Raw genomic sequence first — 27994 nt, 5'->3', positions numbered from 1 at the left:
AACACAATGTTTCTAGTTACAACACATAGTGTTGCATCTTTATTCTACGTCTGATCATAGCAAATCTCACAAAGCCAGACTGCAGCCAGGCAGAGTGCCACATGGCGACAGGCAGCCAGAGGAAAGGAAGACCATCTCTTCTGTTGCAAACACTCTGGACGGAAAGCACAGCCTTCTCGCTAGCCTACCCAGAGGCACTGAGGCCACATTCCCATCTCCAGGCCCCAGGGACATCTCTAAAGGGTGACTCCCATTTGTAGCTTCCAAAATCCAGGGCACCTCCGGGAACCAGTCCTGGTTCCAACAAGTCATTCTGAGTCCAGGCTCTCCCACTGACTGCTGCATCTGGACCTGGCGTCATGGCAGCTTGAGGGCTAAAAAGGGGCCTCAGGCTGGACCACAGAGCAGCCCAGGGGGTCCCAGGGCTCAGGACCGTTGATCCTTTCTGCGGAGCTTGTGTCCCACCTGGGAGCCCCGCTGGGCAGCTCTCACCAGGCCTTTGAACTGTCCCTGCAGCTTCACCTTCTTCCTGCAGGGACAAGGATCAGAAGGGTCACGTCTCGTTGAGAAAAGGCAGCCCCCCTTCCCATAACATCAAAGGGTGGTGTCCCCACCCCAGCACCAGCAGGAACAGGGGAGAAGGGGCGCTGCCAGGTGGCGGGTGGCACGTGATCCATGCAGACCACACCCATCATGTTTAAAAGGGCAGTTCAAGTCAAGGATACTTGAAGGTGCATGCGAAAAAGTAAGAATAAAAAACCGGGACCCCTGGTGGCGCAGTGGTTAGAATCCGCCTGCCAATGCAGGGGACACGGGTTCGAGCCCTGGACCGGGAAGATCCCACATGCTGCAGAGCAACTAAGCCCGTGCGCCACAACTACTGAGCCTACGCTCTAGAGCCCATGCGCCTAGAGCCTGTGCTCCGCAACAAGAGAAGCCCGCGCACTGCAATGAAAAGTAGCCCCCGCTCACCACAACTAGAGAAAGCCCATGCACAGCAACAAAAGACCCAATGCAGCCAAAAATAAATAAATAAACTTAATTAACAAAAAACTGGAAGAGACTTGAGCAATCGAGTGGAGAGTGTAACGAGCACAGCCCTCACCCCCGACCCTGCACACGCCGTACCTGCGGTTGAGCTTGGTTTTACTGAGGGGGATGTAGGCGTAGGGGTCGAGCCGACCTTTCTTCTTCATGTCACCCTTTGCTTTCTGCTCACCCAGAGAAACAGAGTCAGCCAGGAGGGTGGGCTTCTCTTTCCACCCTTGCCCCTGACCTGACAGGCTGAATCCTCCCTTCCCTTCATTCTCTGCCTCAGGTGGTGCCAAAGAGCTTCTGCAGCCCTGGACAGCCATCCAACAAGGCCTGGACTTCAGGTGCTAACAAAACCTTTGTGTACCCCTCAGTGTGGCCTCAGGCTGGCTCCACAAAGGTGCCTCCCCAGGGCAGTGATGGTCACAGCTGCCCCGCACTTCCCCAGAGACTCTGCCAGGAGAGTCCTTGCCCCACCGGCAGCTCTTACCTTGGCCTTGTATTCGGCCCCGGGGGTAGCCTTCTTGGCCACAGGGCGATGGATGCCAGAGCCTCCCGCTAGAGGGGGAACACAGAGGCCATGAGTCAGGCAAGGCCAGGGCAATCGGGCAGCCTTCTCCCCGGAGAGCTGCTGGGGAGATGAGTCACAGCCAGGACCGAATGGTTGTCCCCTACCAACAAAGGACAAAGACCTTCCTTGAGAAGGGACTGTCCAGCAACTTGACAATTAGACCACTGAGCTCCTCAGACTGACCTGAATCCAGAGACCTACCAGTGACCTCTGGAAACACATATATCCTCGACTAACATAAAATACCTCACCCTCTCCAAACTAAATCTGCTCCATTTGTTCTGGGGAAAAGAACATAGGCTTTGAAGCCAGACAGACTGGGGTTCAACTCCCAGCTCTAACCGTAGGCAAGGCTCTTAACTTTCTGGAGCCTCTTAAGCTCATCTGTAAAACGAGGCACTAAGGCTTGATCTCATTCAGGCTTCACACCAAAACTGTGAGTTAGAAAGGCAGCTCTTATCCCATCGTACAGACGTGAAAACTGCGGCTTCGAGAGATCGAAGTGCTTCCAAGGCCAGTGTTATTTCCAGCCCGGACTTCCACACAGTCATGGATGGAATCACATAGTGCCGACTAGGGAGGACTCTCTTAGATGACCCAGATGAATCTCCTTTAAAGGTGAGAAACTAGAAGGTCAGAGAGGCAGCGTGACCAGGCCAAGGTCACACAGCTAAGAGCAGCTGGCCAAGCAGTCCTGAACCCAGGCCTCCTGCTGCATTGTGTGGTACTACTGCTTCTGCACCACACCATCTCAGAGCAGAGGAGGTGAGCTGGGCCCTGGCCTGGGGGGCCACAGAACGAGAAGGAGCCCTGTGGCACTCCAGCTGGGTAAGGATGCTGTGGGGCTCTGACAGCATACCTGCTACTGGCATCAGGGACCTCCCGCAGGAGCCCCTGGACCTCCAGATGCAGAGCAAGAGCTCTGCTTCGAGGGCCTGGGGGCAGGGGCCCTGCAGGGGCTGCCTTGGGGGAAAGAAGGCAAAGGTGAGGCAACAGAGGCTTCTCCTGGCTTTGGGCAGCCACCTTGGTACCTCTAGCAGCTACTCTGGGGAAAGGAACAGCCTGGGAGCCCAGAAACAACTGTACAGGGGAACTCCCTGGGCAGCCCTCCCAACTGCCACCCTCAACATAGGTCAAATCTGGCCTGACTCAAAGCCAGAAAAGAGAGGCAGACATCTCCCAGGAGAAGGGTGGGCTGCAAAAGTCTCAGGAAAGCCTGGGGGGGTGGGGAAGAGATGGGGCTCAGGGGCTCTCCAGAAGGGCTGGGGGTTCTGTGCACAGATCTCCTAACCCCCAGGCTCTCCCTCACCCACAGACCCCCTTGGTCCCCAGCCCAGTCTTATGGGACATATCAGCCAATCTTTGCTGGTGCCAACTGAGTACAACCAGGCCATGCAACCTCTTGGCCCTGCCTGCAACACACCCTGCCTAGTGCAGGTGACAGGGAACCTGCTGCAAGAGAGGAGAGAGGAAGCCTCACCTTGGTACTGAGGGGGCATCTCCAGCTCCTCACTGTCAGCCTCTTTGTGCTTGAGCTTCTGGGGCTTTTTCTAGAAAGAGGTAACAAGCAAAGTTCATAAACAAGAGGACACGATGATACTCACTAATGGGAGCCGCAAAAGGAACCGTAACCTGCGTTAATAGAAAAGGTTCTCTGCCAAGCACTCGATCCCCCGTACAGATAAGGACACAAAGGCTCAGAAAGGGCAAGTAACCAGGCAAGGCCACACTGCTCGGCAGCAGAGGCGCGGCTTCCAGCCCAGGCCCTCACTGCAGAGCTCATGTCGGCTGCTCCACTGCTAGGCCTCTCCACATTGAACTCCCCCAACAGGGCTACAGCTGCCCATCTGGGCACCTTGACCTCAGTTTAGCCCAGCCTTCCTAACGGGGATGAGGTCCTCAGCCTCTCTGGGGAGAACAGCTTTATCAGTACTTCGTCTCACATGACCTCCACTGCACCCTCCCCATTAGTCAGACTCACTGATCTCTGACTAAGTGCAGGCCCTGGGGATACAGGGGACAAGACCCATTTCCTGTGCTCCCGGGGCCCTCAGGCAGGTGGGAGACCCCTGCTCAAGTCAGTCATTACAGTCGCTCAACAATGCTACCGTCCCTGGAGTTGTAAGCACGAGGCAAATGCTACCCGCCAGGCACCGTGCTGGGAGCTCCAAGAGGGAGAGGTGGGCCTGACAGCAGCCCAGCCCACCAGGAGATCTGAGCCCGGAAACTGACAACCAGGCAAGGCGGAGGGCCGTTGTGTGGGGAGACCTGAGCTCGCAGGGCTGGCTGCCCCACAGTGTCTCTCCCACACTGCCCGGGAAGCCTGTTCCAACTACAGATTCCTGAGGCTAAAGCTCCCCAGGGACCCAAGGCACCTGAGGGGCATTCACTGGCTTAGGGACCAGATAGAAGAGAAGGTGCACCAGGTAAAGGGAAGGAGGCTGCAGCACACACAAGTGTGTCTGGGGAACCAGGACATCCAGTTTTGTTAGTTGAGACCCAGCAGAAGGGGCTCCTCGTGGAGAAACAGAAACGGGCTGGAAATGTGGTTTTGGCCGCATCATGGAGGTGACGGCTCAGTTTGTTCTTGGTTCAGCTGGCACCTGGCAACAGTTCTGCCCACTGGCAACTGCAGCTGTCAGTTGCACCCTGGCATTTTATGCTCCCACGACTGAGGGCAGAGGAGTGAGACTAAGCAACTGTTATGCAAAAAAGCCCCCAGGGAGGGCTTCCCTGGTGGCGCAGTGGTTGAGAGCCCGCCTGCCGATGCAGGGGACACGGGTTCGTGCCCTGGTCTGGGAAGATCCCACATGCCGCGGAGCAGCTGGGCCCGTGAGCCATGGCCGCTGAGCCTGCGCGTCCGGAGCCTGTGCTCCGCAACGGGAGAGGCCACAACAGTGAGAGGCCCGCGTACCAAAAAAAAAAAAAAAAGCCCCCAGGGATCCCAATGGCAGGTGATGGATGCCATGAGCCAACCAGGAGCGTGGCCACCCTGGGACCCTCTCGGTGCCGTGAGACAAGGTGCCCCAGCCCTGCTCTGCTGACCTGGGGGCCATCCTTCCACAGCTGCAGTCAGTTCCCCTGGCCAGGAACAAGGGTAGGCTGCAGAGGGACTGCAAAGCCCCCTGTGAGGATGTGCTCAAGGAATCTGGCAGACTTCAGCCAGAAAAAGATTTCCAGGAAAAATGTAATAATGATGATGATGGTGACAACGATGAACAGCCACCACTTCCTTAGTGGGACTAAGTGCCACACATTTTACATATAAGCTGGGATTTGAGTTCAGTCTAGGGCCAGAGACATGCACTTTTAACAACCCCTGTGGCCTCGGGCAGGCTGCGGATGATAAAGAGTCCCTACCTCCTGGGAGGATTAGTGAGGTGACACATGGGGCCCTCGGCACTCCTCAGTGGTGGGTGCCCCTCCCCCAAGTGGAGCCAGCCCCTGGCAACATGCAGGCCGGCTGTTGCCCCTGCTGCCTGCACAGCACATGCCCTCGGTGGAGAGACAAGGGACCGTCTCTTTCTTCCTTCAGCTGGACAATACAGCCAACACCGAAGGAGGCACTGGGTGCTTCAGAGGGAGCCAAGCTCTCTCCACACCCCACAGAGGGGTCAGCCGTGACATTGCATGCCCTGGGCTGCCTGCCGTGTGCCACCCCGAGGCTCCACTGAGCAGTGAGGAAGCAGGGCAAGTGAGTGTGTGGGAGCGGGGAGACGGCGAGAAGCTGTGAGGCCCAAGGTTTAGGTCTAAGGGCCCCGGCCCTCCAGCAGCAGGAATTACTCACACTCCTGATGCCCACGTCTTCCATCAGGTCAGCCATCTCTTCCTCCTCCCCTGGAGCCAATAAGAAGAGAGACCTGTGAACACTCAGGGAGCACCCCTGTCCTCCCAAAGCCCACACAAATTTCAACCTGCCTCCTCCCGGCTCATCAGGGTGCAACGGCTGCCAACTCCAGCCCCAGAAGACCTATCCCGTGGAAGATAAGACCCCTGGACGCTGCCCCTTCCTCCTTCCCATCCTGGGCCCCACGGACGACAGCCCCTCAAGGAAGCAGTGACCTGACTTCTAAAGTGAACACAGCTTTTGTTGAGACTCTAAGAAAGCCCCAGGTTTCCTGGGGAGCCAGGCATTCCCGCAGCCCCACATACACTCCACTTTGCTGGGAAGACTGCCCTATTCCCCTGCTTAAAAACCTTTCCCTGCATCTGTGCTAGGCATTGTGTGGCGATATAAAGAAGTATGAACCAACAAAAAGCATAGGCAACAAAAGGTAGATAAACAAAAGATAGATTAGAGTCCATTAAAAATGTTAAACTTGTGTATGTCAAAGGACACATCAACAGGATGAAAATGCAGCCTACAGGATAGGAGAAAATATTCGCAAATCATACGTCTGATAAAAAGTTAATATCCAGAATAAAGAAAGAACTCCTATAACTCAACAACAAAAAGAAACCACCTGAGATGCAAGAGGGAGGGGATATGGCGACATATGTATACGTATTGCTGATTCACTTTGTTATATAGCAGATGCTAACACAACAATGTAAAGCAATTATACTCCAATAAAGATGTTAAAAAAAAAAAAAACCAATTCAAAAATGGGCAAAGGGCTTGAGTAGACATTTCTCCAAAAAGATAGACAACAAACATGAAAACACGCTAAACATCACTAATCATTAGGGAAATGCAAACAAAACTACCATGAAATACCACTTTACACACATTAGGATGGCTACTATCAATGAAACAGAAAACAGCAAGGGTTGGAGAGGGTGTGGAGCAATTGAAACCCTTCTGTCCTGCTGGTGGGAATGTAAAATAGTGTAGCCACCATGGAAAACAGTAGGGCAGTTCCTCAAAAAATTAAAGACAGAACTACCATATGATCCAGCAATTGCACTTCTGGGCGTATACCCAAACGAACTAAAAGCAGGATCTTGAAGAGGTATTTGTATATTTATGTTCATAGCAGCACTATTCACAATAGTCAAAAAGTGGAAGAAAAAAAAACAAAAAAAAGTGGAAGCAACCCAAATGTCCACTGATGGATGATGGACAAACAAAATGTGGTCTAGATATACAACAGAATAAGGCAAGCCTTAAAAAGGAAGGAAATTCTGACACAAGCTACAACACGGATAAACCTTGAGAACATTATGCTAAGTGAAATAAACCAGACACAAAAGCACAAATACTGAATGATTCCACTTACATGAAGAACCTCGACTCATATTCAAATTCACATTCATACAGACAGAAAGCAGAATGGTGGCTGTCAGGGACTGGAGGAGGGGGAAATGGGGAGTTGCTGTTTAATGCGTACAGAGTTTCAGTTTTGCAAGATGAAGAGCTCTGGTGATAGGCGGTACAACAATGTGAATGTACTTCACGCTGGTGAACCGTACACTTAAAAATGGTTAAGACAGTAAATTACATGTTACGCATATTTTACCATTTTTTTAAAAAAACTACCAGTATATTTAAAAAAAAAAAAAGAACTTTGAAACTGATCAGCTGGAGGGAAGACAAACTGAAGTGAAGTCAATCAACAACCAAACGTCATAAGAAGCGTGTGACTAAGTACGGAAGCCTGGCAGTCCCTGGGCTTGTCGGGAGTTCTGAGGGAACACGGCTGAAGCCAAGGGCCCGTGCAAAGGCCACAAAGAAGGACTTGCACTGGATCTGAAAGAGTGGAGAGGGGCTGGGAAGGTGGGGGGCAGGTGGCGGGTGGGCATTTTTAGCGTCAGGGTTCCATGCGCAAGAAGGGAGCAAGGAGGGCTTCCCTGGTGGCGCAGTGGTTGAGAGTCCGCCTGCCGATGCGGGGGACATGGGTTCGTGCCCGGGTCCGGGAGGATCCCACGTGCCGCGGAGTGGCTGGGCCCGTAAGCCATGGTCGCTGAGCCTGCGCGTCCAGAGCTTGTGCTCCGCAAGGGGAGAGGCCACAACGGTGAGAGGCCCGCGTACCGCAAAAAAAAAAAAAAAAAAAAAAAAGAAGGGAGCAAGGAGACGGGATACACTGAGGGTGAGAAGGGGACAATGACGAGGCCAGATCTGGAAACAGTGTCACCACATTTATCCCCAGCACCTCTATATGCTGTTCAGGTCACCATTTCATCTTCACTACAACCCTCTGAAGTAGGTATTGGTATTACACCCGCTTTGGAGTGAGGAAACTGAGGCACAGAGCGGTTAAATGACAGTCACACAACCAGTAAGTCGGGTTGCAGGGGCAGCAGTGACAGCACTGGTTGAGTGGCTGCAGTGAGCAGGCGGTGAGAACCAAAATAAAGAGGAAGACATAAAATTTAGAAGACCCAGGCTTCTGTGATCTTACGTGATATGTACAGAGATACGTGAATACAGAGATAAATGCAGAGGGAACAGGAAAGACGAAATGGGACTTGGAGATGTTACACCTGAGCAGCCCCTGGACAACAGGAGACAATGACTCGGGAGAGTCTGGCTCTTTTCACCAATAAATGAGCTTCCAGGCCTCAGCCAAGTTTACGCTTGGAATAAAAAAACACAAAAATTTTCAAAAAGGAGGAGGACAAGCAAATAACCAGAACAGAACAGAATACAATAGAAGAGAGATTAACAGAGTGTATCACAGATGGTAAGAGGAAGTACTACTGCCTTTTGAAAGTTTTGTTTGAATTATGGAAGTACTGTATAAATGGCTGGGTTACACCATAAAAAGATTTCTCAATGTGGTCAAAAGAGTTTGAGAAACAAAAAATTTGAGAAAGTTGCCCGCGATACAAGCTCCTTATATCTGTTTTTACCTATGTTTCCCCCAGAATGGTCGCTGAGTGAACAAATAAATGAGTGGATGAATGAGCAAACGAGTGCAGCCCTGGCCCAGGCCAGCTGCAGCTCCTGAATGGGCAGGTGGCCCCACCTTTAGCGCCTTCCTCTTCCTCCATCTTGGCGTCGCCATCCTCCTCCTCACGGATGATCAGCCGGCCGTCGGCGCTCACCTTGAAGCCGTGGTCCTTCTTCTTGCCCCGACCTGGCCCAGGCTGGGTGGCTGGCGGGGCAGAGTCGGGAGGTGAGGAGGTGGAAGGCCCGTCCTAGCCCGCTCACACCCTCATCAGAACCGACATGCCTGGGTCTGTGACTTGGATGAGTGCCTGCGGCACTGTGATGTGCATGTGTGGGAGGCCAGGGTGCCCGCGGGCCTCCCCAGAGGCCACTCCGCTCCTAAAGCTGGCCCAGGGCAAGCCTGTCCCCTGTGCCCACGGGCCAGCCGCTTCATACTCACCCAGGACTCGCTGGGCCACCTTGGGGTCCAAGAAGTTGAGGGGCTCATCCCCGCCACCCTCCTTCAGCCACGCGCGGCCCCTCTGGCGGGCCAGCCTCTGCTGCTCCTTGCCCCGACTCCTCTCCTCCTCTTCGTCCTCCTCGTCCTCCGAGTCAGCCAAAATCTCCTCGATGCTAAGGACAGACAAGTCCCAGTCAGGGCGCTCCAGGAGAGTGAGGGAAGCTGGGCACGGCCTGGGCAGGCTTCGGGCCAGGGGAGACCTGGCCCCAGCGTCCCGCCACGGGTCTCACCTGTCGCCTTTGCCCCGGAAGGGCTCCTCCTCCTCCACCTCCTCTTCCGCTGCGGCCTGGCTCAGGGCCCGCTGTTTCCTGGCCCGGGCCTCTGCTTTCCGGATGTTCACCAGGACTTTCTGGTACTCCTCTGGCAGGAGCTTCCTCACCAGCTCGAACCTGAGGCCGTAGAGACGGGCCGGTGAGGTGCCCGGGCCAGAGAGCGCTATCCAGAGCGAGGTGTCCAGCCAGAGCCCTTCCAGCCCCCCAGCCTGGCCCCTTCTCAGCAGCGGTCCTGGTGGGACTGGAAACCCCTCGACCCCTCCCCTACTCCCTCCCAGTCAGGGCACAGACCCGAACTTGCGGATGAACTTGGTGAACAGGTTCCGAAGCTTCATGCGGAAGTGCCGCCGCATGTCATCCGAGAGCTTCCCGATGGCTCCCATCTGCGGGGCAGAGCAGCGGGGCTTCAGGGGGAAGATGCGCCCCCTCACCCTGTCTGCCCCCCACACCACAGGTTTCTCCTGGTTCCACGAGTCCCTCCTACTGCCCTGCATGAATCTCTGGCTGGACCGCACTCCAGCCTTCGTGAGAAACACGTGGCCAGCAGGTATCATCTGCAGTGTCCCTCAGTGAGGCTGGTGGTGCAGGGCCCCCTCGATCCTTTCAAGGCTTGTATAAACCCTAGTCACTCCAGGACAGGTCACCGCTCAGGCCGTCCTCCCCATCGCTGGCCCCAGTTAGGCGGCAGGGTTTGGCAGGCAGGGGCAGGCATCCTGACTCTCATCTGCCCCTTCTCGCTTTGACCCAACCCAAGGCCAGATGCAAAGATGACAGGCAAGAGGGACCTAGAGCCCTGATGCGATTCAACCCAGCTGGAAGTGGGAAACTGAGGTGGCGGGTGCAGTGCACGGAGGGCTCACAGGACAGTCCCAGCTTGCTGCACGCCTTATGCCCAGCAGGAGGGGGCCAGGGACCCAATACCAGAGGGCTTTTCAGGCCCTTCTGCAGCCCAGCAGGGGCATCTAGAGAAGTCTTCTCAAACCCAGAAGGTCACAGTGCAAGAGGGAAAATAAAAAGGGAGGTTTGGGTCCCTTCCGAGGGACAGCCCAGAGTCGCAGTTCTGTTCCCAGGACTGTTCTCACTAGCACTGTGACCTGGGAAAATCTCTGGCCTCAGTTTGCTATCCGTAAAACAAGGGGTGGCCCTACCCACCGCCCCCTGCCCTGCAGAGCCCCTGCTGCTGTGGAGGGGCTGCGGGGGGTGACAAGTGGCAGCCTGGGTGCTGTGCCCCTTTACCTCCACCACTGGTCTCTTCCAGGGCTCCTGCATGACCTTCTGCTGCACAAGACAGCGTGTAGCCAGAAAAGTGTTTGAAGCTGGCTGGCCTCAAGGCTCACTGGGTCTCTGCCGGCAGCTCGTGGGCCACTATGCCACTGGCCGAGGGGAAGGGGACACTCACCACCAGTTGCACGTGCTTGGCCAGGTGTGCCATGTCCATGACGACCATCGACACCTTGATGAAGCCCAGTGCTGATCTGACCACGTCGCGGGTACGGGAGGCCAGGAGCAGGCACACATTCTCCAGCAGCTGCTCCATCGTGCTGGCCCCCATCAAACCTGTGGTGGCCAGAGGGCCACTGTCAGAGACACCTGGAACCCCACCCAGACCTAAGACCCCTGCCGCGTCACAAGAGTGGGAGCTGACACCTGGGGGACACTTCCAAGTGCCTGGCACGTGTCTAGTCACTTTCTGCCAGCATCTCCTCTAGTCCTTCAGACACCCTGTGAACAGGTGCTGGTTTTCTCCTCCATTTTAGAGATGAGAGAGTAAGGTTCCAGGAGGTTCCTAAGTTTGTTCAAGGTGTCACATGGCTGGTAAGAAGCAGAACCGGGACGAAAATCTAGGCGTGGGACCTAACCTCCTCCGACCCACTCTGAAAGCGGGATGCGGGCAGCTGTGGGATGAGGAAAGCCGAGCTGGGCAGGAGAGGAGGCGGGAGGCGGTCAGGCCTGGTTCCAGCTCTTTGTCCTCCCTCCCAGGACCTTTCCCTGTTTCGGTAGCCACACTGTCCTGACCTCCTGGGCATTTTCCTACCCCGAGGGCTTCCCAGGCCTTCAAGCAAATAGCGTTTACCTTTAAACTCGAAAAGGAGGTGGGTCAGGGCCAGGATACTGCAGCTGACCATGGTCACAGCGCCCACGAGACCGGGGTAGATCAGGACGAGGTAGCGCTGCAGGGCCTCTGGGAGGGCAGAGAGCAGGAGCTGCCCAGGGCAGAGCCCACCGTGTGCACTGCATCGTGGGCCCAACCGGAAGGGGGCCTCCCACCAGAGAGGAGCAGCCCGCCCAGGGCCAGTGCCCGGCAGCTCCCTCCATCTTTTCTCTCTGATGGGTGAGTGCAGGGTGCCTCCTCACCCAGGCCGGGAGCACAGCGTCCACCCCAGCCCCATGCCACCCGGGCCTCACCTGCTGGGTCTGGGCCAAACCGAAGGAAGGCGTGGCCCATCTCCACCAGCAGCGCAAAAGCATTCTTCCGAGCTCCCACCGACACCTCCTTGGTGCAGAGGATCACCTGCCCAGACAGCCCCGTTAGCACGGGCTCCCCAAGCTGGCCACCCCAGGGTTGGCAGCCTGAGGCAGAGCGGACGGGTAAGGGCACTCACGCTCCCAGACAGTGAATCCAGCCCACCCCCACTCCCACTACTGCCCTCCCCTGATCCTGGTAGGCCTTCAGGAGCCCCATTCCAAGGAACCCCAAATCACAACACACTCCCCTCCCACACCCCGCACCTCCGGGACGAGGGCGCTGATGAACTCCTCGTGCTCGGCGGAGAGCTTCCTCACGATATGTATGAGGCACTTCAAACGGGGCTGCAGGACAGGGGGACAACAGTCAGGACCCTCAGTGCCACCTCCACCCCTGAAGTCGCTAAGCGTCTCCACGCTGGTCCTCTCCTGGTGTTGCTCGTCCCCCCTAGGGCAGAGCGGGGCCCCTGGAGTCCGCACCCTCTTGGCGGGCGAGGAGGTGCTCCGTAGTGAGTCCAGAAGGGTCTTCTTCAGGTCGTCCAGGTGGCTCTGCACGAAGCGGGCGCCAGGGCCCTGGGGGCTGGCGCACACCTCCTCCAGCACGCGGTAGGCCTTCTTCTGTACCCCATGGGCCTTGCTCTGGGAGGGCGTATGGTAGACAGGGGTGGGTGAGAGAGGGGGCTGGGGAGCCCCCCACCCTCACCCAGTCCAATAACATCCACAGAGCAGCCACGTGAGCTGTGACTGGCCCTGGTGGGGACTCAGAGAAGCTGGCCCTGCCCTCTGGAGCTCGTGACATCCAATGGGAGGGCAGGGAGAACACAGGTTAGTGAGAGGCTGATTCTGGGCCAGGCAGGGGACGCTGAGGGGAGTGAAGCCCACCCAGCCCTCCATCCCTTCCGCTCCCTGCCGGGACACCTCTCCTGAGGTTAGGTGACTCTGCCCTGGACTTGTGTGTCTGCCTGCACGTTCCACCAGAGCACTTCTCACGCTGTTGGGTAACTGCTTATTATACTGTTGCAGTGGTGACAGTTTTCAGAAGGTCACGCAGGCCTGACTTTTGCCTCGTGGTTAGCCACAGCATGCAGGGGCGAGCATGTCAGGCAGGGGACCCAGCACGTGCAAAGGCACAAAAGGGCTGTTATATCTGGAACCCTTAAAAGCAGCCTAATGAGGCCGGAGTGGCAGCAGGGGGATGAGGCTGGGTAGGATGAAGATCAGGCCAGGCGGTGATGGGCCTAGTGAGTGAGTCAGGCCTCGGCTCTACAAGAGGCATCTTAGCAGGTGAGGCCCAAGCATGGCCGTGCATTTCTGTCACTCTGGCACCTACATGGTAGAGTACAGGGCTAGACAGATACAAAGGGCAGCCATGCCATGAGAAAGCAGATTAAAACCCGATCCTGGGCAGCAGCAAGGCATGGAGACAGGGCCCACGCACCCCCCAGGTGTGGGCGTGTGGGGCTCCCGGCCTCCACGGCTCACCTCTAGGTAGGGCCGGATGGTGGAGTACAGCTTGCTGATGGCGGCTTCATCAGCGCGGGGAGCCAAGGCCACGACCAGGTCCAGGACGGACAATCTGCTCAGCGACAGGAGACCAAGGAGGAGCTTAGTGGAGGCTGGGGAAGGGTATGCACTATCAGTGTCCTCGTGTCTACTGGGTACGGGGGAGGTGGGAAAGGTCAGGGTGAGGAGGACAAGGGGCCTCGAAGGAGCCCATGAACAATAATCACTGCCTGTAACCTAACTGAGCACTCATAAGGTACCAGCACTGTTCCCGGCGCTTTACATGTCTTAACCCCTTCAATCCTCACAGCAACTCTATTGCAGGCATTATCATCATGCCCATTTTACAGATGAAGGCACAGAGCAGAGTAGATAAATAACTCAACCAAGGTCACAGCTTATAAGGGGCAGAGCTGGGATTTGAATCCGGGCAGCATGTCTCCAGGGTCCTCACACTTCCCTAGCAGACTACAATGGTGCTCCAGGATGGAGGAACTGGTCAGGCCTCAGGGTAGAGCTGGGACATTCAATATCTCAAGACTTTCCTAAATAATTCCAGACAGATACACAGAGCTTCTGCTAGACATACTCTCTAGCTCCCTGGGCTGCCCCAGCTCAAGTGGGGCACTTACCTGGTGAAGTCAGAGCTAGCAGGGTCCAGCACCTTCTCACTGGCTTTTTCCAGGAAACCATTCACCAACTGGCAGCCCAAGGGGTAAGGAGGGAGTTGTTCAAGAGAAAATACACAGCAGCAGCAGGTCACAGATTTGCACCCTCGTCTCTTCCCCCTCCTCTCCTCCCTTTTGAGGAGGCTCGAGCCCAGCCTACTGCTGGCATATGGTCCCCTGTTCTTCTGGGGGCAGAGGGCCAAGTGAGCCATGGTGGGTAGGGTCTTGACCTTTCCAACACCCCAACCCAACACTCACCCACCGGAGACTGTTCCTCCCCCTCCTCTACCAGGTCACCTGAGGCTCAGTAATGGTGAGGTAAGTTTTGATGGTTTCCAGCACGGCCCGGCGAGGGGCTGGGGTGTCTCCGGCCGCAACGGGCTGCCCGTACAAGTTGAACAGGATCGGCAGAAAGTTCTTCGCAAAGCGGCTCACTTCAGCACGGTCGGCCTCTGGCAGGAGGACCAAAGTTTGCACAAAAGGGCCAGGAGATGACCCTGCCTCAAAGGCCACTGTGGTTGCAGCCCAGAGGCATTCTTTTGGGGGACCTGTGACAGGGTCATGGGTTTGGGGCTTTTCTGGGACAGGAGAGGCTGAAGCCAGAGCACAGAGGACGAGGGGCCACCACAGTCTATGGGGCCAGCCAAGTGCTAGCCCCACGTAAAGGCTGGACAACTCCCAGCAGCTGTCAGTACACTGAGAGTAAAGAAAGAGAAGGGGCCGTTTTCAGCATCCTACTAACTCCTCGGGTCCCCAGTGGACACTCAGGTCCTTGAAAAGGATTAGCGGTGGCTCAAGCAATGAGGTGGACAGGCAGGGTCAGGGGACTCGCACCATCACAGCCATCTTCCACCAGCCCCGACCCCAGAGCCCATACGTACCCGCCTCACAGCCCTTGGTGATGAGGGTGCGCAGGGCCTGGCACACAGTGACCCTCAGGTCTGGGCGCTCGCTGATGGCCGTGCCCAGCGTCCGCGCCAGCCCTTTGAAGGCGGTGGCCACATCCGTGGGCCTCGTGCAGAACCCAGGCAGGAGGGTCCAGATCTGGGGAGGGAGGGGATGATAGAGGAGAGTGACGACCAGCAACCTGTGCCCACCTGTCCTCCCCACACCCCCCAGCTGACCCCTTACCTGCCACTGGAGCGTGTCGTAGATCTTGGACTCCACTGTGCTGCCTGCCTGGGCCAGGTCCATTGCTAGAGTGACACAGGACACAGTGTGACTCTGGGCACACTCCTGACTGATAGGCCTCATGTTTACCCAAACCAAAAGCCCAATGATGAGGACAGGAATATGGGCGATTCCCCTGCTCCACAGACGAAACGTAACACTTATTATTAAACAAACACTCGTTTGTTCTAAAAAAATGGAAAGACCTATGTAAAACAGAAAGCGACATCTCCCCACAATCTCCCCCGCAAATCTTCCTCCCCATTTCTGACCTTCTTATATTTCTCCAAGCACGTGCACACTTTTAAAGACGTGAAAAGGATTGTCTTATAAATATATTGTTCTGAAACCTGGTTTTACTTGAGAATAAAGCTGGTAACATTTATCAAGCAGTTTCGACATGGCAGCCTGTGTAATGTGCACTTACGCGATTACTGCATTTAATACTCACACCATCGCAATTATCGCCCTCATTTTACAGATGATGAGCAGACCCAGGCGAGTTGAATAAACTTGCCCGAAGTCACCAAACGGTGGAGCGGCTGAGCTGAGCTTTCAATCTGATCTACTCAGCTCACCATGGACTAAACACGTCCATTCCCGTCGGTCTCTTTCCTTCTGTACAGGGAGCACTCTGTGTCCCACGGTGGGGCTTTATTATGACTGACTTCATTGGAGCCCCACTGAGGAATGTGTGGGCTGTGTCGGGATTTTTACTTGGAACATCTTTGTATATATAAATCGGTGTGTACTTGTCTAATTATTCCTCTGGTGGGAGAAAAGGCCCTGTCTGCCAGCCTCGGGGCAGGGGTGCCTGGCCACGCCTCGGACCCCGCTGATGATGGCGCTCAAGCACTGGCTGACCACCTGCTCGGCCCAGGGAGGCTGCCGAACGTCCTAAGGCTGGGGCGCTGGACCAGGAGCCCTTCCCGACCCTTCCAGTGAGGCTCCAGGACTGTGGTGGGCCCGTACCTTTCCTCTTCAGGGTGGTAGCCAGAGGCAGGAAGTAAGCGGTAAAGAAACCAAGTCGAGTTTCCCGGACGTGGTCTCGGATGACGGGCAGCAGCCAGCTCCGAGGGAAATCCAGAGTCTCTCTGGGAGGAGGGAGGGGAGGCGTGGTGAGGAAGGGGTGACGGCCTGCAGCTGTCTCCCCATGGAGCCTAGGAACAGGACAGGACCTGCTCTGGCCGCCCCCACTGACCCACACGGCACGTGGAGACGTCAGCCGAGGGTGTGGACACCCTCCCAGCGGAGAACAAGCCACGTGGCTCTCCTGGGGCTGGAATGGAAGCCAAGCAGGGCTGCACTTACTCAGAGCCATCAATTTCCAAAGGCACAGCCTCTAAAACCACCTCGGGGCCCATGCTGGCCACGGCAGCGCCCACTGCGCGGTCCAGAGCTGCCATGTGGGGGGAGTAGGGGGAGAGGCGCAGGTCACACAGGGACTGGAGGCACTGGAGCAAAGAGACACGGGTCAGACATTAAGACGGGCCTGCAGCACAGGCACCCGTGGCTGAGGCTGGGCCAAAGTCTCCAAGAGGACGAGGTTGGGGGCGTGGGGTCAGGTTATGCTCTCGCCAGAGGTCACAGACCATTAACCAAATTCAACTCCTGGATGTGTTTGAGCCTTCCTCAATGCCCCAGGATTTAAAAAGAAATTCTGTATTTGTTAGTAAAGTGTAAAAATCAGGAGATTTCATATACAAACGTAGATATCCGGTTTATCTTGAAAACCGGGAAGGTATGGGAAATGCAGACCCACAGTACAATTAGTATAAATTAGCAGGCACTGCGGAGCAGCTGCCCCTCAAGACCAGAGCTGCCCCCTCTGGTTCACTACAGCCCCTCAGAGCCCCTCTGCGAGCCTCATTCCTTGAGAACCTCTCACAGGAGCCAGGTGTTGCCAACCTAATCTAGTGGGGCCCGGGCCAGGCCTCTCAAGGAAGGCCCTACCCTTGGGGAAGGCCCCACGAGGCCGTGAGCTGCTCCGCCTGCTGGTGAGGGGTCTGTGCCCTGTCCTCAGGCTCCCACCTGCTCCCTGAGCTGGAAGTGATTCCTGAGCCTTAAATGGTTTACTCTGGGCTTTGGTAACCTCCCTGGGACCTAAGGCTGCTTAAAGTACTATGCTCACCTGTTACAGAAAATTTAGAGAATTAAAAATTAAAAGATAATAGATAGGGGTGAGGGAGAATCACACTGGTTCCCTGTGAGTTTCAAAACCATCAACTCCAGCTAAGACTAGTGAGAAGGCATTAGGCGGTGGGGGGAGGGGTGGTTTTAGCCCTCTTCTCGTTCCTCCCACGTTGGCCCAGTCGCCTTCCTGGGGACACAGTACTGGGCACCTGCAGTGGACCCTGGCAGTGGGGGAGTAAAGCGCAGAGGTAACGGAGACACATGCCCCTCTAGCAGCCCCAGCCACCTCCTGCCCCGGCCCAGCTGCTGCCCCAGTCACCTTCCTCATCACAGGATGGGCCTGTCTCCCACACGCCTCAAAGAAGACACACAGCAGCTGCAGCACGGAGCTCCATGATGCGTGGAATCTGTATGTCAGGCCCTCCTCCACTGCCCTGCTAAGGGAGTGGGCAGTCAGGGCCGTGGAAGTCCATGGCCAGCACCAGGAACTACAGACCACGGCAAGGGTGAGGCCCCAGGAAAGGCCAAGGGGGAGAGCTAGTGTTTACCAAGTACCCCCTGTGCTAAGAGTTTCATTTATATAATCCTCACACTTCAAAAATCAGCTGTGAGCTAGGTTATTTGTTCCATCCTCAGATGGGGAAACTGAGGCTCAGAGGGACTAAGTAGCCCAGCAGTGTCACTCTTCTAGTGGCCAAACTGGGCCGCCAAAGCCCGTGTTGTCACTGTCCCATGCTTTCTCGGTCTGACCAGAGGTGGGAAGATGGGGTAGGTACAGGTGGACTGGGCAGAGGGAGAAAAGCCACAACAGTGGGGAAGCCCGGCCGGCTGCTAGCCCCTTCCGGCCCAGTCACGCTGTGGTCAGCTCATCTCTTGAAGTCGAGCCCCAGAGGCTCTAGGCAAGAATGGCCTAATGTGGGGAAAGGGGTGAGCTGGGGGTGGAGCAGCTCTATTCCTCAGTTTTCCAGAAACTTCATTCCAGGTGTATCCAGAAGAAACAGGCCTATGTCCTCATAAGGAACAGAACCCAAAGCATCACACCTTGGAGCTGAGCAGACAGACCCAGAGGAAACACCAAAGATCCTAGCCTCTTGGTGCTCTGAAGCTCCTCACTGGCGGCTGGAAGGGCCTGGGTGGTTGGAGGCCGGTCTGTGAATGGCTTCTCTTGTAGGCATGGAGGGCAGCACAGCACATGAGTAGAGTGGATTCTGCGGTCAGGCTGCCACTTACTAGTTGAGTGACCTCAGCTTTCCCAGTCTGTAAAATGGGGTCAGCACCTATCTCCTAGAACTGTAAGGACTACCAGTAATTTCTGGTATTTATTGGAAATTAACTACGCACCAGGTACTGTTCTGAGAACTTTACATATATGACCTCATTCAATCCACACCTCCATTAGACTGATGTGGACTCTGAGGTGTTGAGAGGTGGAGGAACTAGCCCCAGATGACAGGCCCCCAAGTCTACACTCATGAGCATGACACTATGGCACCAGGAGTGTGGCCAGTGCTCAAACCGACAGCAGCTGCTCTGGCAGTGTGCGCAAGGCCCACCACAGTGACAAGAGGAGTACCTGTCATCACGAGGAACTTTCTACAGGCACACCTTATTCCCTCCTCACGCAGAGGCTGTGTTCTCACCTGAACATCTTGGCGACATACTGGGCAGGGCCTGAGGCCGAGGAGGTCACGGAGCCGATGTCAGCCATGTGGGGAGCGACACACTCCTTCAGGATCTCCTGCAAAAAGAGGCCACAGCTGTTTGGGCCCAAAACAGCCCCCCAGTGCCACTCAGCCTTCCCAGGTGACTGCTTCCTGAAGCTTCTAGGAAGCTCACCCCCACCCTGAGAACTTCCTCCCCAGGACACAGCTAGAGGCCTGGGGTGAGCTCTGGGAGCTCTAAGGCTCTCTGCTTCCCTCGCTAAAGCTGGGCTGGGGGCTGAGGTACCTGAAGGCACTGGGTGGCAGCTGTCACCACCTGCGAGTGGGGGGAGAGGAGGCAGGTTGTCGCAGTTCCAAACAAGCGAGGGAGGTGGCCCAGTCCCAGGTCCCGATGCAGCCTGTCAACACAAAAGGCTTCTGTGGGGTCTGGCCGCTGAGCCTGCGCGTCCGGAGCCTGTGCTCCGCAACAGGAGAGGCCACAACAGTGAGAGGCCCGCGTAAAAAGAGTGACTGTTATGAGACACAAAACAGAAACTGGGTTCGCAGGACTGAGGATCCCAGAGGAGGGGACCATTAACCCAGGTGGGGAGTAGGGTGGAGCCGCAGAAAGGGGATGATATCCTCTGAGAAGTAAACCAGCTGCACAGCCGGCGGGGGTGACAGGAATCAGGATGGCACTCGGGCCCCACCTCTTGGTGGGGAAGGTGCTCTCGGCCGCCTTGCTGCTCAGCTCCTCGGAGCTCTGGCAGGAAAGGCAGCAGCCCTGGCTAACACAAGCTGTGCTACCTGGCCCCGCCTTCACGAACACAAGAGCTGGTCTGCACACACTCGGTGCAGAACCGCACCCCCCCAGAAAGCCGCACCCCCTCCAGCTTCCGGCTCATGTCCCTCCCATCTGTACCGCAGTGTAGGGGGCCTGGCTGGAGGCCAAGGGACCGCCCTCCACCGCATCCCTACCTAACCAGGTTGATGTGGGCTTTCTCCATGACCTTCAGCCAGGCCAGCAGGGGTTGTAAGTCATTCTCGCTGGGAACGTAGTCGTACAAGGCCTAGGGGCGGGACAGGGAATAAGCAGGTGACTGAGCAAGTGTGTTCAGCAGCAGCCCAATGACACGACCCCTTCCCATCCCTAGGCAACAGCACGTCCCCGTGACTGTCCTGTCCCAGGGCCTGCACACGGGGGCCCCCTGCACTCACAGCCCCATTGGCCTTCCTTTCCCTGCTCAATGAAGCCCTTCCGCTTCTGCTTCTATGGGAAAAAAGTCTCTAGGAGCAGTCAAGAATAACTTGGGTCACACAACCCTTTGTGAACCTGACAAAAGCCAGAACCCTTCTCCGGAAAAACGTAAGTGAGCATATACACACATTTTGCAATTTGGGGGGGGTTTGTGCTCCCTTCCCCAAATCCACCCAGAGATCCCTAACACTGAGAACCTTTGCTCAAGGTACCTGTTAATACCATGAGACCATGCTGAATGGTTTTTTAGGTTAACTACCACAAAGTCAAGAGTCAGGGCCCCCAGCTCCCGTGGACACTGATGTGGCTTTGGTGGCCAGTCTCCTGGCTGCCCGTCTACCTGACTCCTACACAGGGGTGGCCCAACCCGGCCCATCCAACCTCGCTCTGCAGACAAGTAACAGGGCCGCCCCCCAGCACAGCCATGTCCCCGTCCCCCCATCAGGCCTCACCGTGATGATCTGGGCGTTGAGCTCTGCTGGCAGGGTACCCGGGCTTGGCTTGGCATGGAAGAGGCTGTGAAAGGCCTGCATGGCACAGGCTGTCACCAGCTGGAGAGGACACGGAGGCTTAGTGGGGAACCCACCGCAAAGCCCACGGTGGCCCTGCGCTCCTCAATATCCCACTCCAGCCAGAGGGCTTGTGGGGATTTGGGCCCCCTGAACCTCAAACATGCCTCCTACACCTGACACTCAGAGGACTGCTGCTTCAGTAAGTCCTGGCAGCCACCAGGAAAAAAAATGATTTAAACAAGAACAATGGAGAAATGTGAACAAAGTGTTTTTTTAACATAATGGGCTAAAAAAGCAGGCTACAAATCGTTGACATACTATAATTATAGCTGTATTTTCACGTTTTTATGTGTTTGCTTACCTAAAAAGAAAATGTCTGAAAGGATACACGGCAAGTTGTCTGTGTACTATTTATCTTAGGAAATGAGACTTGGAGGAAAAAAGAGACTTCTATTTTTTTACTTTATATACTTCAGAATGTTTTTTTTTCCTCTTAAACAATGATCATGTTATTTATATAATGAATGCTTTAAAATACGTATGTGAACAAACAGTATAAGAGAATACATAGAGATTAACAGAATTGTGCTAGCATATCAAATGCAAGGGATCGTTTTTATGTATCTTTAAAGTTGTCATACTGACGTTATTAAGTATGCAAAAAAAAAAAAAAAAAAAGAGAGACAGAGAGAAATAACCGTGTCTGTGGCTGGGGTAGAGCTCAAGGTAGGGGGAGGACTGATGCTTTACCAGCCCCGCCATGGTTCCACCCTCTCCCTCACCTCATCTCCCAACAGAAGATGCCCAGTCTATCCGACACCGGGGATGAGATGTTGTCCCTGGGTGTAGCTAAGAGCAGCGCGGGGGCTGGGAGACCCTGGCCCCTGCTTTTGGCCTGAACAGTGAGTTTCCCGAGTGCCGGCACCACGGGCCTGGGGTCTGAAGCTCTGCCCTCCCTCCTCCTCGGCGCGTCCCCACGCGCCGGGGCCCGAGCTTACCACGTGACTCAAAGTCATGACCCGGAGGAGAGTCTCACTGCAGCTCTTCACCAGGCTGTCCGGGAAGCAGGGCAGCAGGTCCTTCAGTAGGGTCAGCATGTGCAGCGTGGTGGTGGCCTCCTTGGAGCCTGGTGGACGGAGGGCAGCTGAGACTCCAGCCCACTCTCTGCAGCAGGCCCTGCCCCCCGCCGCCCACTCTCAACTGCGCTTCCCCACCTCCAGACTTCTCGATCTCCTGGATGCAGAACTTGGCAGTGGACATGGCAGCAGGGTGATGGGCAGGGGCCTTTTCACCAAACATGAATTCACTGCCCTTGAGGACGGAGCACACTCCATGCTGGGCAGCCTTCCGGATCTGAGGGACAAGGAAGGGGGACAGGGCCGGGTCGTGTTCAACCAGCAGTGTGTGTGGTTCTCATGACCACCAGTAGTAAGCATTGATCGCACACCTCCTACAGGGCCAAGGACACGCCTGGGGCTGCGTGTGTGTGGACTCCTGGGCTGCCGAGTAAGACAGACCTCACTTTCCATTCCTGCTCTTCTGCTAACTCACCAACTGGCCTTGAGCAAACCAGACCACTTAGTCTCTGAGCTTCAGTGTCTCACCTTTACAACACGGATTCCTTCATTCATGCAATCGTCCAGCAATATGCAGTGTCCACCAGTTCAGCAGTGAACCAACAACTCATTGGGAGGTGGGAAATAAAGAAATGTACACCAGAAGGTAAAAGTACTTTGCAGACAATAAAACAGGGGCTGTTACTTTTTATACGGCGATCAGGAAAGTGTCACTTCAGTGACATGACGTTTCAGCAGAGACCTGAAGCAAGTGAGGGAACCACTGGAGGGATACACAGGGAAGGAGGCATGAGCCTGCCTGGGATCAGAGCACTTAGCACAGGGAGTGACTCTTAGGACTGTTACACGTTCCCGGCCCTAAATTTCAGGAGGAAGCAGAGTGGCTAAGCACAACTTACTGGGCACCTACTACAAGCCAGGACCTGCAGCAGGCCCGTGGGGAGCACCAGAGTGTCACCGTGACCTTGCAGCCAAGTTGTTATTATCATCCCTATTTTACAGCTTGGAAGCCAAGACTCAGAGAGGTTAAGTAACTTGCCCAAGGTCACAGCACAACCAGTGAGTCCAGTATTCAGCTCAGGTCTGTGTGACTCAAAGCCCCCCTCCAGCCCACTCTCCTGCCACTGTAACTAAACACGTCACTGACCAATGAGGCAGCAGAGACTCAAATGGGCCTGACTGTGACCCTCCCTCCTGTAGGAGGAGCTAGCAGATAGGGCTTCAGGCAGGAGGAGAACCTCTGGACAAGAGCCCAGCGCTCAGGGCGACCTCCCCAGTCCACTCAGCAGGCCAGGCCCAGCCCGGTTGCTAGAGTGGCTGCCCCCTCCCACGTCCTGGTGCCCCACGGCCTCACCTTGGGCTTGGGGTGCACAGTGAAGCTCAGCAGCCCATGGTACACCTGCAGGGTCACGGGGTAGCTCCAGGCCTCCAGGTCCTGCTTCCGCAGAAGGGTGGCCAGGCAGGAGAGGACCTTCAGAGGAGAGGCAGTCTCTCAGCTCCACCTGCTTCACCCAGGTGGGAAAGAGCCCGGCTTCTCACCAACTCCAGAAAATGCCAAAGGGCTTTCTGAGGGTCCACAGGGTGCCTATACCCCTCCCAGGGAGTGTCCAAGCTGTAGCCAAATCAGATGGGCTCTGGAAGACGGCAGGGGGACACCGAGACCCAAACACTGACCCATCGGAGGGCAGAGGTGGAGCCACTGCTGGCCTGGGCTGACATGATATCCATGAAGGCTTTGGAGGTATCAGAGAACTTCTTAATGAGCACAGGGCTGGGCACGCTACAGGGAGAGAAGAAAGAAGGTCAGAAGACTAGAGGGGCCTCTGAGAGCAGCTGGTCTGGAGGAGAAGCTGGTCAGAGCGGGGCAGCGCTGGCCCAGTCACTCCGCGAGCCCACCCTTTCTGACACCCAGTTCAGTGCGTTTCCATGGCACCTGAGCTCCCTGCCTGCCCCACCTTCTCCACAACCCGCTCTCCACTACCCACCAGATGGGCCCTTATAAACTCCCCCAAGTCCTCTCCCCACCTGCCCCCTGGCTGCAGGTGCCCAGACATCGTGGCTCAACACTCCACCCTGTCCCTCCTGCCCCACTCGCTGCACAGGGCTGCCCCTGCCCAGGCCCCAGCACTCACACTCTGTCCTGTAACATCCCAGGCCACCCTGGAGCCTGAGCCAGTAGAATGCCACCTGATACTTAGCATCTTTTTGTTCCTTTTAATAACTCCCTGGTCCTCTACCTCCCTTCCACCCCCACTCCCTTCTTCCCCCTATAAGGAGCCAGGACTCACCGCTTCAGGACGAGGTTCAGCAGGTAAGCAACAGCGGCCAGAGACTCCGTGGACTCCACCGCTTCCATTGTTGTCATCTGAGGCCAGACCATGGGGTGTGAATGGGAAATGTGTCACGCTGGGCAAATGGGGTATGCGGGCACCGTGTGCCCAGCAGGTCGGTTATGACCAAGAACGCTGGTGTCAGAGGTTCAAATCCCAGCTCCACCACTGTGACTTTGGACTAGCAGCTTAACTTTTCTGTGACTCAGTTTCCTCATTTGTAAAATAGGGATCATAAGTTGTTGTGAGGTTTAATTGAATTAATATATATCAGACATTTAGAACACTGCCTGACACATTATGAAAACCATATAGTGCTATCTGCTTCATTAGTCTAGAGCAGAGGTTAGAAAGCTTTTTCTGTGAAGAGCCGGATAATAAATACTTTAGACTTTGCAGGCCACATATGGTCTCTGCTGCGTATTCTTCTTTGTGTATTTTAACTATCTTGTAAAAATGTAAAAACCATTCCCAGTCCTAGGGCTATACAAAAACAGGCCACGAGTCAGATTATGCCCATGGGCTATATAGTTTGCTGGCCCCTGTTCCACAGCAGTGGTTCTCACACTTTTACACCCTTAAAAAGTATTGAGAATTTCCCCAAAGAGATTTGGTTTACAAAAGTTATATCTATTGATATTTATCATATTAAAAATTAAAACTGAGAATTTTTTAAAACACACAAATATGCAAGCACAATTCCATGAGCTGTCAAAATGTCATCAGACATCACGTAACTTCTGGAAAACTCCAGGGTACGGTCATGAGAGAATGGGAGTGAAAAAGGTAAATGATGGTTTAGCATTATTATGGAAATAATTTTGACTTAACCAACCCCCAAAAGGGTCTTGGGAACCCCCAAACTACACTTTGAAAACAATTTTACTAGAGAATCCCCTGGGCGTAACTCAGTTTCATGGATTAGGAGAAAAAAATAAACGAGAGTAGTGGATTTTGTTTTACAAGAATAATGTAGCAAATCCCACCAGGCTTACCAAGCCACCTGAGAATAACTGAAGCACTTTCACCTGTTTAAGGTTGTCCTTCTCTATCCCCACATGCAGGGGCCCCTGCCTTCTCCTTATAGCCTGAATAACATGCTACTCCGAAAGCCCGCCCACCTGCAAGTCACACCCACTCACCAGGGCAGCAAAGTACTCAGTCTCTGTCTCCTTCCCACCCTGGGAGCGTATCACCTCGGTGACAGCAGCCAAGACAGCACAGATCTGCACATGAGGGAGAAGGTACCTATGACATCTATTTCCGATCAAACCCCACCGCAGGGTAGCCTCTTCTCCTTCTCCTTCACAAATTATTCTCCTGATAAAGCCCAGAGCAGACAAGATGAGCAGCAGCCAGAGCAGAGCCAGGGGAACACACACGGGGCCCAGCAACAGGAAAACTCACACATCTGCCCAAAACCCACCTCTAAGGCTCTACCCCTTATATATGGAAATACCTGCACAAATGTGTAAACATTCAAGCACAAGTGTTCACTGCCGCAACCAATTGGAACAATAAAGCAGCCATCAACAAGGGATTAATAATGTACTCATTGTATAATAATGACAAATTCAAACACTATGTAACTATTGAAAATAATGGTGAACAACTACATAGATTAACTCAGAAACACTGATCAGTGGCGAAAAAAGTTGTAGAATAGTATATATAAAATATAATGGCATTTCAGTAAACCTAAACAAAATGTGGGTAAAAAAGTCTACAACGGTAATTTGACAAGAGGCCACTGAGCACTTGAGATGTGGCTAGTGTGACTGAGGAACTGCATCTTAAAATTTGTAAATTATTTATATTTAAAAACAAATACTTTATCCAGTTATTGGGAAACAGATTTAGAACTACTTGGGTATATGAATCTACTTTTGCAACTGTAAGTTTTATGAACTTTAAATACAAATCAAGTATTACCAATGAAGATTTAGCCTCCAAATGGAGGTGTCAGACTAGATTTTGAAGACTTAGTACGATAAAAATAATGCAAAAACACCTCTCTTTTAAAAATATTGATTATAAGTTGAAACAACAATATTTTGGGTATACCAGGTTAAATGAGATATATAAAATTAAGGTTAATTTCACTTGCATCTTTTTTACTTTTATTTAACATAGCTACTAGAAAATTTTAAATTATGTATGTGCCTCACATTACATCTCTTTTCGACAGGTTTGGTCTAGAAAAGTACTGTTACTGTTAACGGTAACTACCACAAAGGAGTTAAGCTGGGAGAACAACTTTCATATTTTATTCTACTCACCTCACTTTGTTATCATTTATAGTCTTGACATTTTTTCATTTAAACAATGAAAATATATGTATATATAATTTATAAACTAAAAAAGGTAAATAACATTTAGGTCTTGTTAGATAAAACATTTTTTAACCACTGTTATTCAGTATTAATTTACTCAACAAATGTTTCCTGAAAACATTCTATCAATATATAAAAGGGCCTGTGTTAAGTATAGTTGAAGAGATAAATGTTTGCAAAAAATGTTTTGGACATTTGAAAACTGTCAGGAAAATACCCTGAGGGACTTTACACTTGAGCCAGGAAGATGTTCTTAGAAAAAGCAGAAAGTGGAACCTGCCCTAGGAGGGGTAATAAGCAGCAGACACAAAGGGTAGGAGGGGTGACACATCATCCAGAGATTCCACCTGTTGTCACCGGACAGCAGTCAGCTGGCCTCCCCTCACTAGCCTCCGGCTGTCCTGAGAGTCCCCCCTACCTCCTTGTGGGCAGCCGAGCTGGACTCCCAGAAGCGCTGCACTTTGCTGAAGGTGACGTTTGTGCAGTCGGAGAGGCCGCTCAGGAAGGTGCCCGAAGACTTCTCGGTGAGAGCTGGTCCCACCTCTTCCTCTTCCATGGCAGTCTCAGGGGCTTCGCTTTTACCCAGACGCAGGGATCCTGACTGCAGCTCATTATGCAACTTTACCGCATCAACTGTCAAGTCGCTCTTTCCTGAGAACCGGAGGCAAAGGGTAAGGCCCCCAATTCTTACCCGAACCTCCTTTTGGCTAAGAGAACAAGAACTACCCCTAGGAAACAAACAGGCGGAGTCCAGGCCCCCAACCAGAGAGGCTAAATTCTGAACGCGGTCTGCCTCAGCAGTCCACTGTACACCTAGAACTTATCAGATTCAGAAAGGGAACCCTCCAGGTAAAAGTTTCGCCGGTGGGAGTCGGGTGGGGGCTGCAGTGAGGGGCCTGGGAAAGAGATGAGGGTGAAAGCGCTTTGTAAAGCGCCACCACGGTTAACTACAGGCGTGAGTACTGACTGATACTCGTGGTACCCTAGCCAAGTCATCTCCCTCCTGTGGAGTCAGTTTCTGCATCTCTTAAATGGGAAGGGTGGACCTTCACAACAGGCTCCAGATCGGACATTTTAGGAGACGAAAGGTCCGATGCTTGGGCCCCACGGCCTGCAGAGAGGCTGAAATCCGTTGAGACCCAGGCCCACCCAGAACACCCCCGCAGGCGGCGCTTGGGTCGCGACCCTGCTACCTGAGGGCCGGCTGAAGAAGCGGCTGCGGGCGGCCTGGCGGTGGCGGGAGATGGCCGGGTTGCTGTCGCTGCTGTGGCCTTTCTTCCAGCGTTTCAACTTGGCCGAGACCCCGGAAGGCAACTTCCCCGAACGACCCATGTCTACTAAGCCGGGGGTGAGTTTAAAGGACCGGGTTCCAAGGACCTAGAAGCACACGCAGGACCCACGTGGGTTCGCAGCCCGCTCCACTTCCTCTTCCTCTGGCGTAACTTCCGTATTCACGTCCGTTACCATGGCAAAAGAGTCAACATCCGGTTCACGTATTCTCCAGGCTCCGATCTGGGAGGGGCTCCGAGGAGATCAGTTCCTAGGGAAGAAGTGCCGGTGTTAGGGAGTCGCTGGGGCTCTTATTCCAGGGCTAGGGTTCTTGGCCGCAGGAGTGTCTTTTTTTTTTTTTTTTTTTACATCTTTATTGGAGTATAATTACTTTACAATGGTGTGTTCGTTTCTGCTTTATAATAAAGTG

The 27994-nt window shown here is 54.2% G+C and overlaps 1 protein-coding gene across 4 annotated transcripts; it reads right to left on the bottom strand.

Annotated features, from left to right (window-relative positions):
- Positions 1-9: 9 nt before the first annotated feature.
- Positions 10-27741, bottom strand: RRP12 (ribosomal RNA processing 12 homolog). 4 transcript variants are annotated; one of them, XM_067709822.1, is made up of 34 exons: positions 27489-27739; positions 26714-26946; positions 25105-25188; positions 23921-23997; positions 23307-23412; positions 22987-23103; positions 21771-21909; positions 21555-21682; positions 20497-20595; positions 19765-19856; positions 19094-19205; positions 18787-18884; positions 17466-17634; positions 16325-16467; positions 15986-16107; positions 14975-15039; positions 14725-14887; positions 14141-14295; positions 13808-13875; positions 13155-13248; positions 12153-12311; positions 11937-12017; positions 11613-11718; positions 11281-11388; positions 10606-10763; positions 9498-9589; positions 9165-9323; positions 8875-9047; positions 8512-8640; positions 5391-5440; positions 3084-3153; positions 1523-1590; positions 1129-1211; positions 10-529 (listed from the first exon to the last, which is right to left on the bottom strand). In XM_067709822.1, the coding sequence occupies exons 1-34, from the start codon at positions 27625-27627 to the stop codon at positions 427-429; spliced, it is 3942 nt and encodes a 1313-aa protein (XP_067565923.1). In that variant the 5' UTR covers positions 27628-27739; the 3' UTR covers positions 10-426. The 4 variants fall into 4 exon arrangements, with proteins under 4 accessions (XP_067565923.1, XP_067565924.1, XP_067565925.1 ...); XM_067709823.1 differs by having other exon boundaries at positions 17466-17580; XM_067709824.1 differs by lacking the exon at positions 22987-23103.
- Between the last annotated feature and the right edge of the window lie 253 nt (positions 27742-27994).

Source organism: Pseudorca crassidens, chromosome 16 (assembly GCF_039906515.1).
Source record: "Pseudorca crassidens isolate mPseCra1 chromosome 16, mPseCra1.hap1, whole genome shotgun sequence".
Lineage (NCBI taxonomy): Eukaryota > Metazoa > Chordata > Mammalia > Artiodactyla > Delphinidae > Pseudorca > Pseudorca crassidens.
This window is presented reverse-complemented; position numbering and strand designations above follow the sequence as displayed.

Coding starts and splice junctions, on each gene's coding strand:
- RRP12 (XM_067709822.1), bottom strand. CDS start 27,627: ATGGGTCGTTCGGGGAAGTTGCCTTCCGGGGTCTCGGCCAAGTTGAAA. Junction 19,857..20,496: donor TCAACGCCCAGATCATCACG/GTGAGGCCTGAT, acceptor TCCCGCCCCTAG/GCCTTGTACGACTACGTTCC. Junction 19,206..19,764: donor GCCCACATCAACCTGGTTAG/GTAGGGATGCGG, acceptor TTGTGTTGACAG/GCTGCATCGGGACCTGGGAC.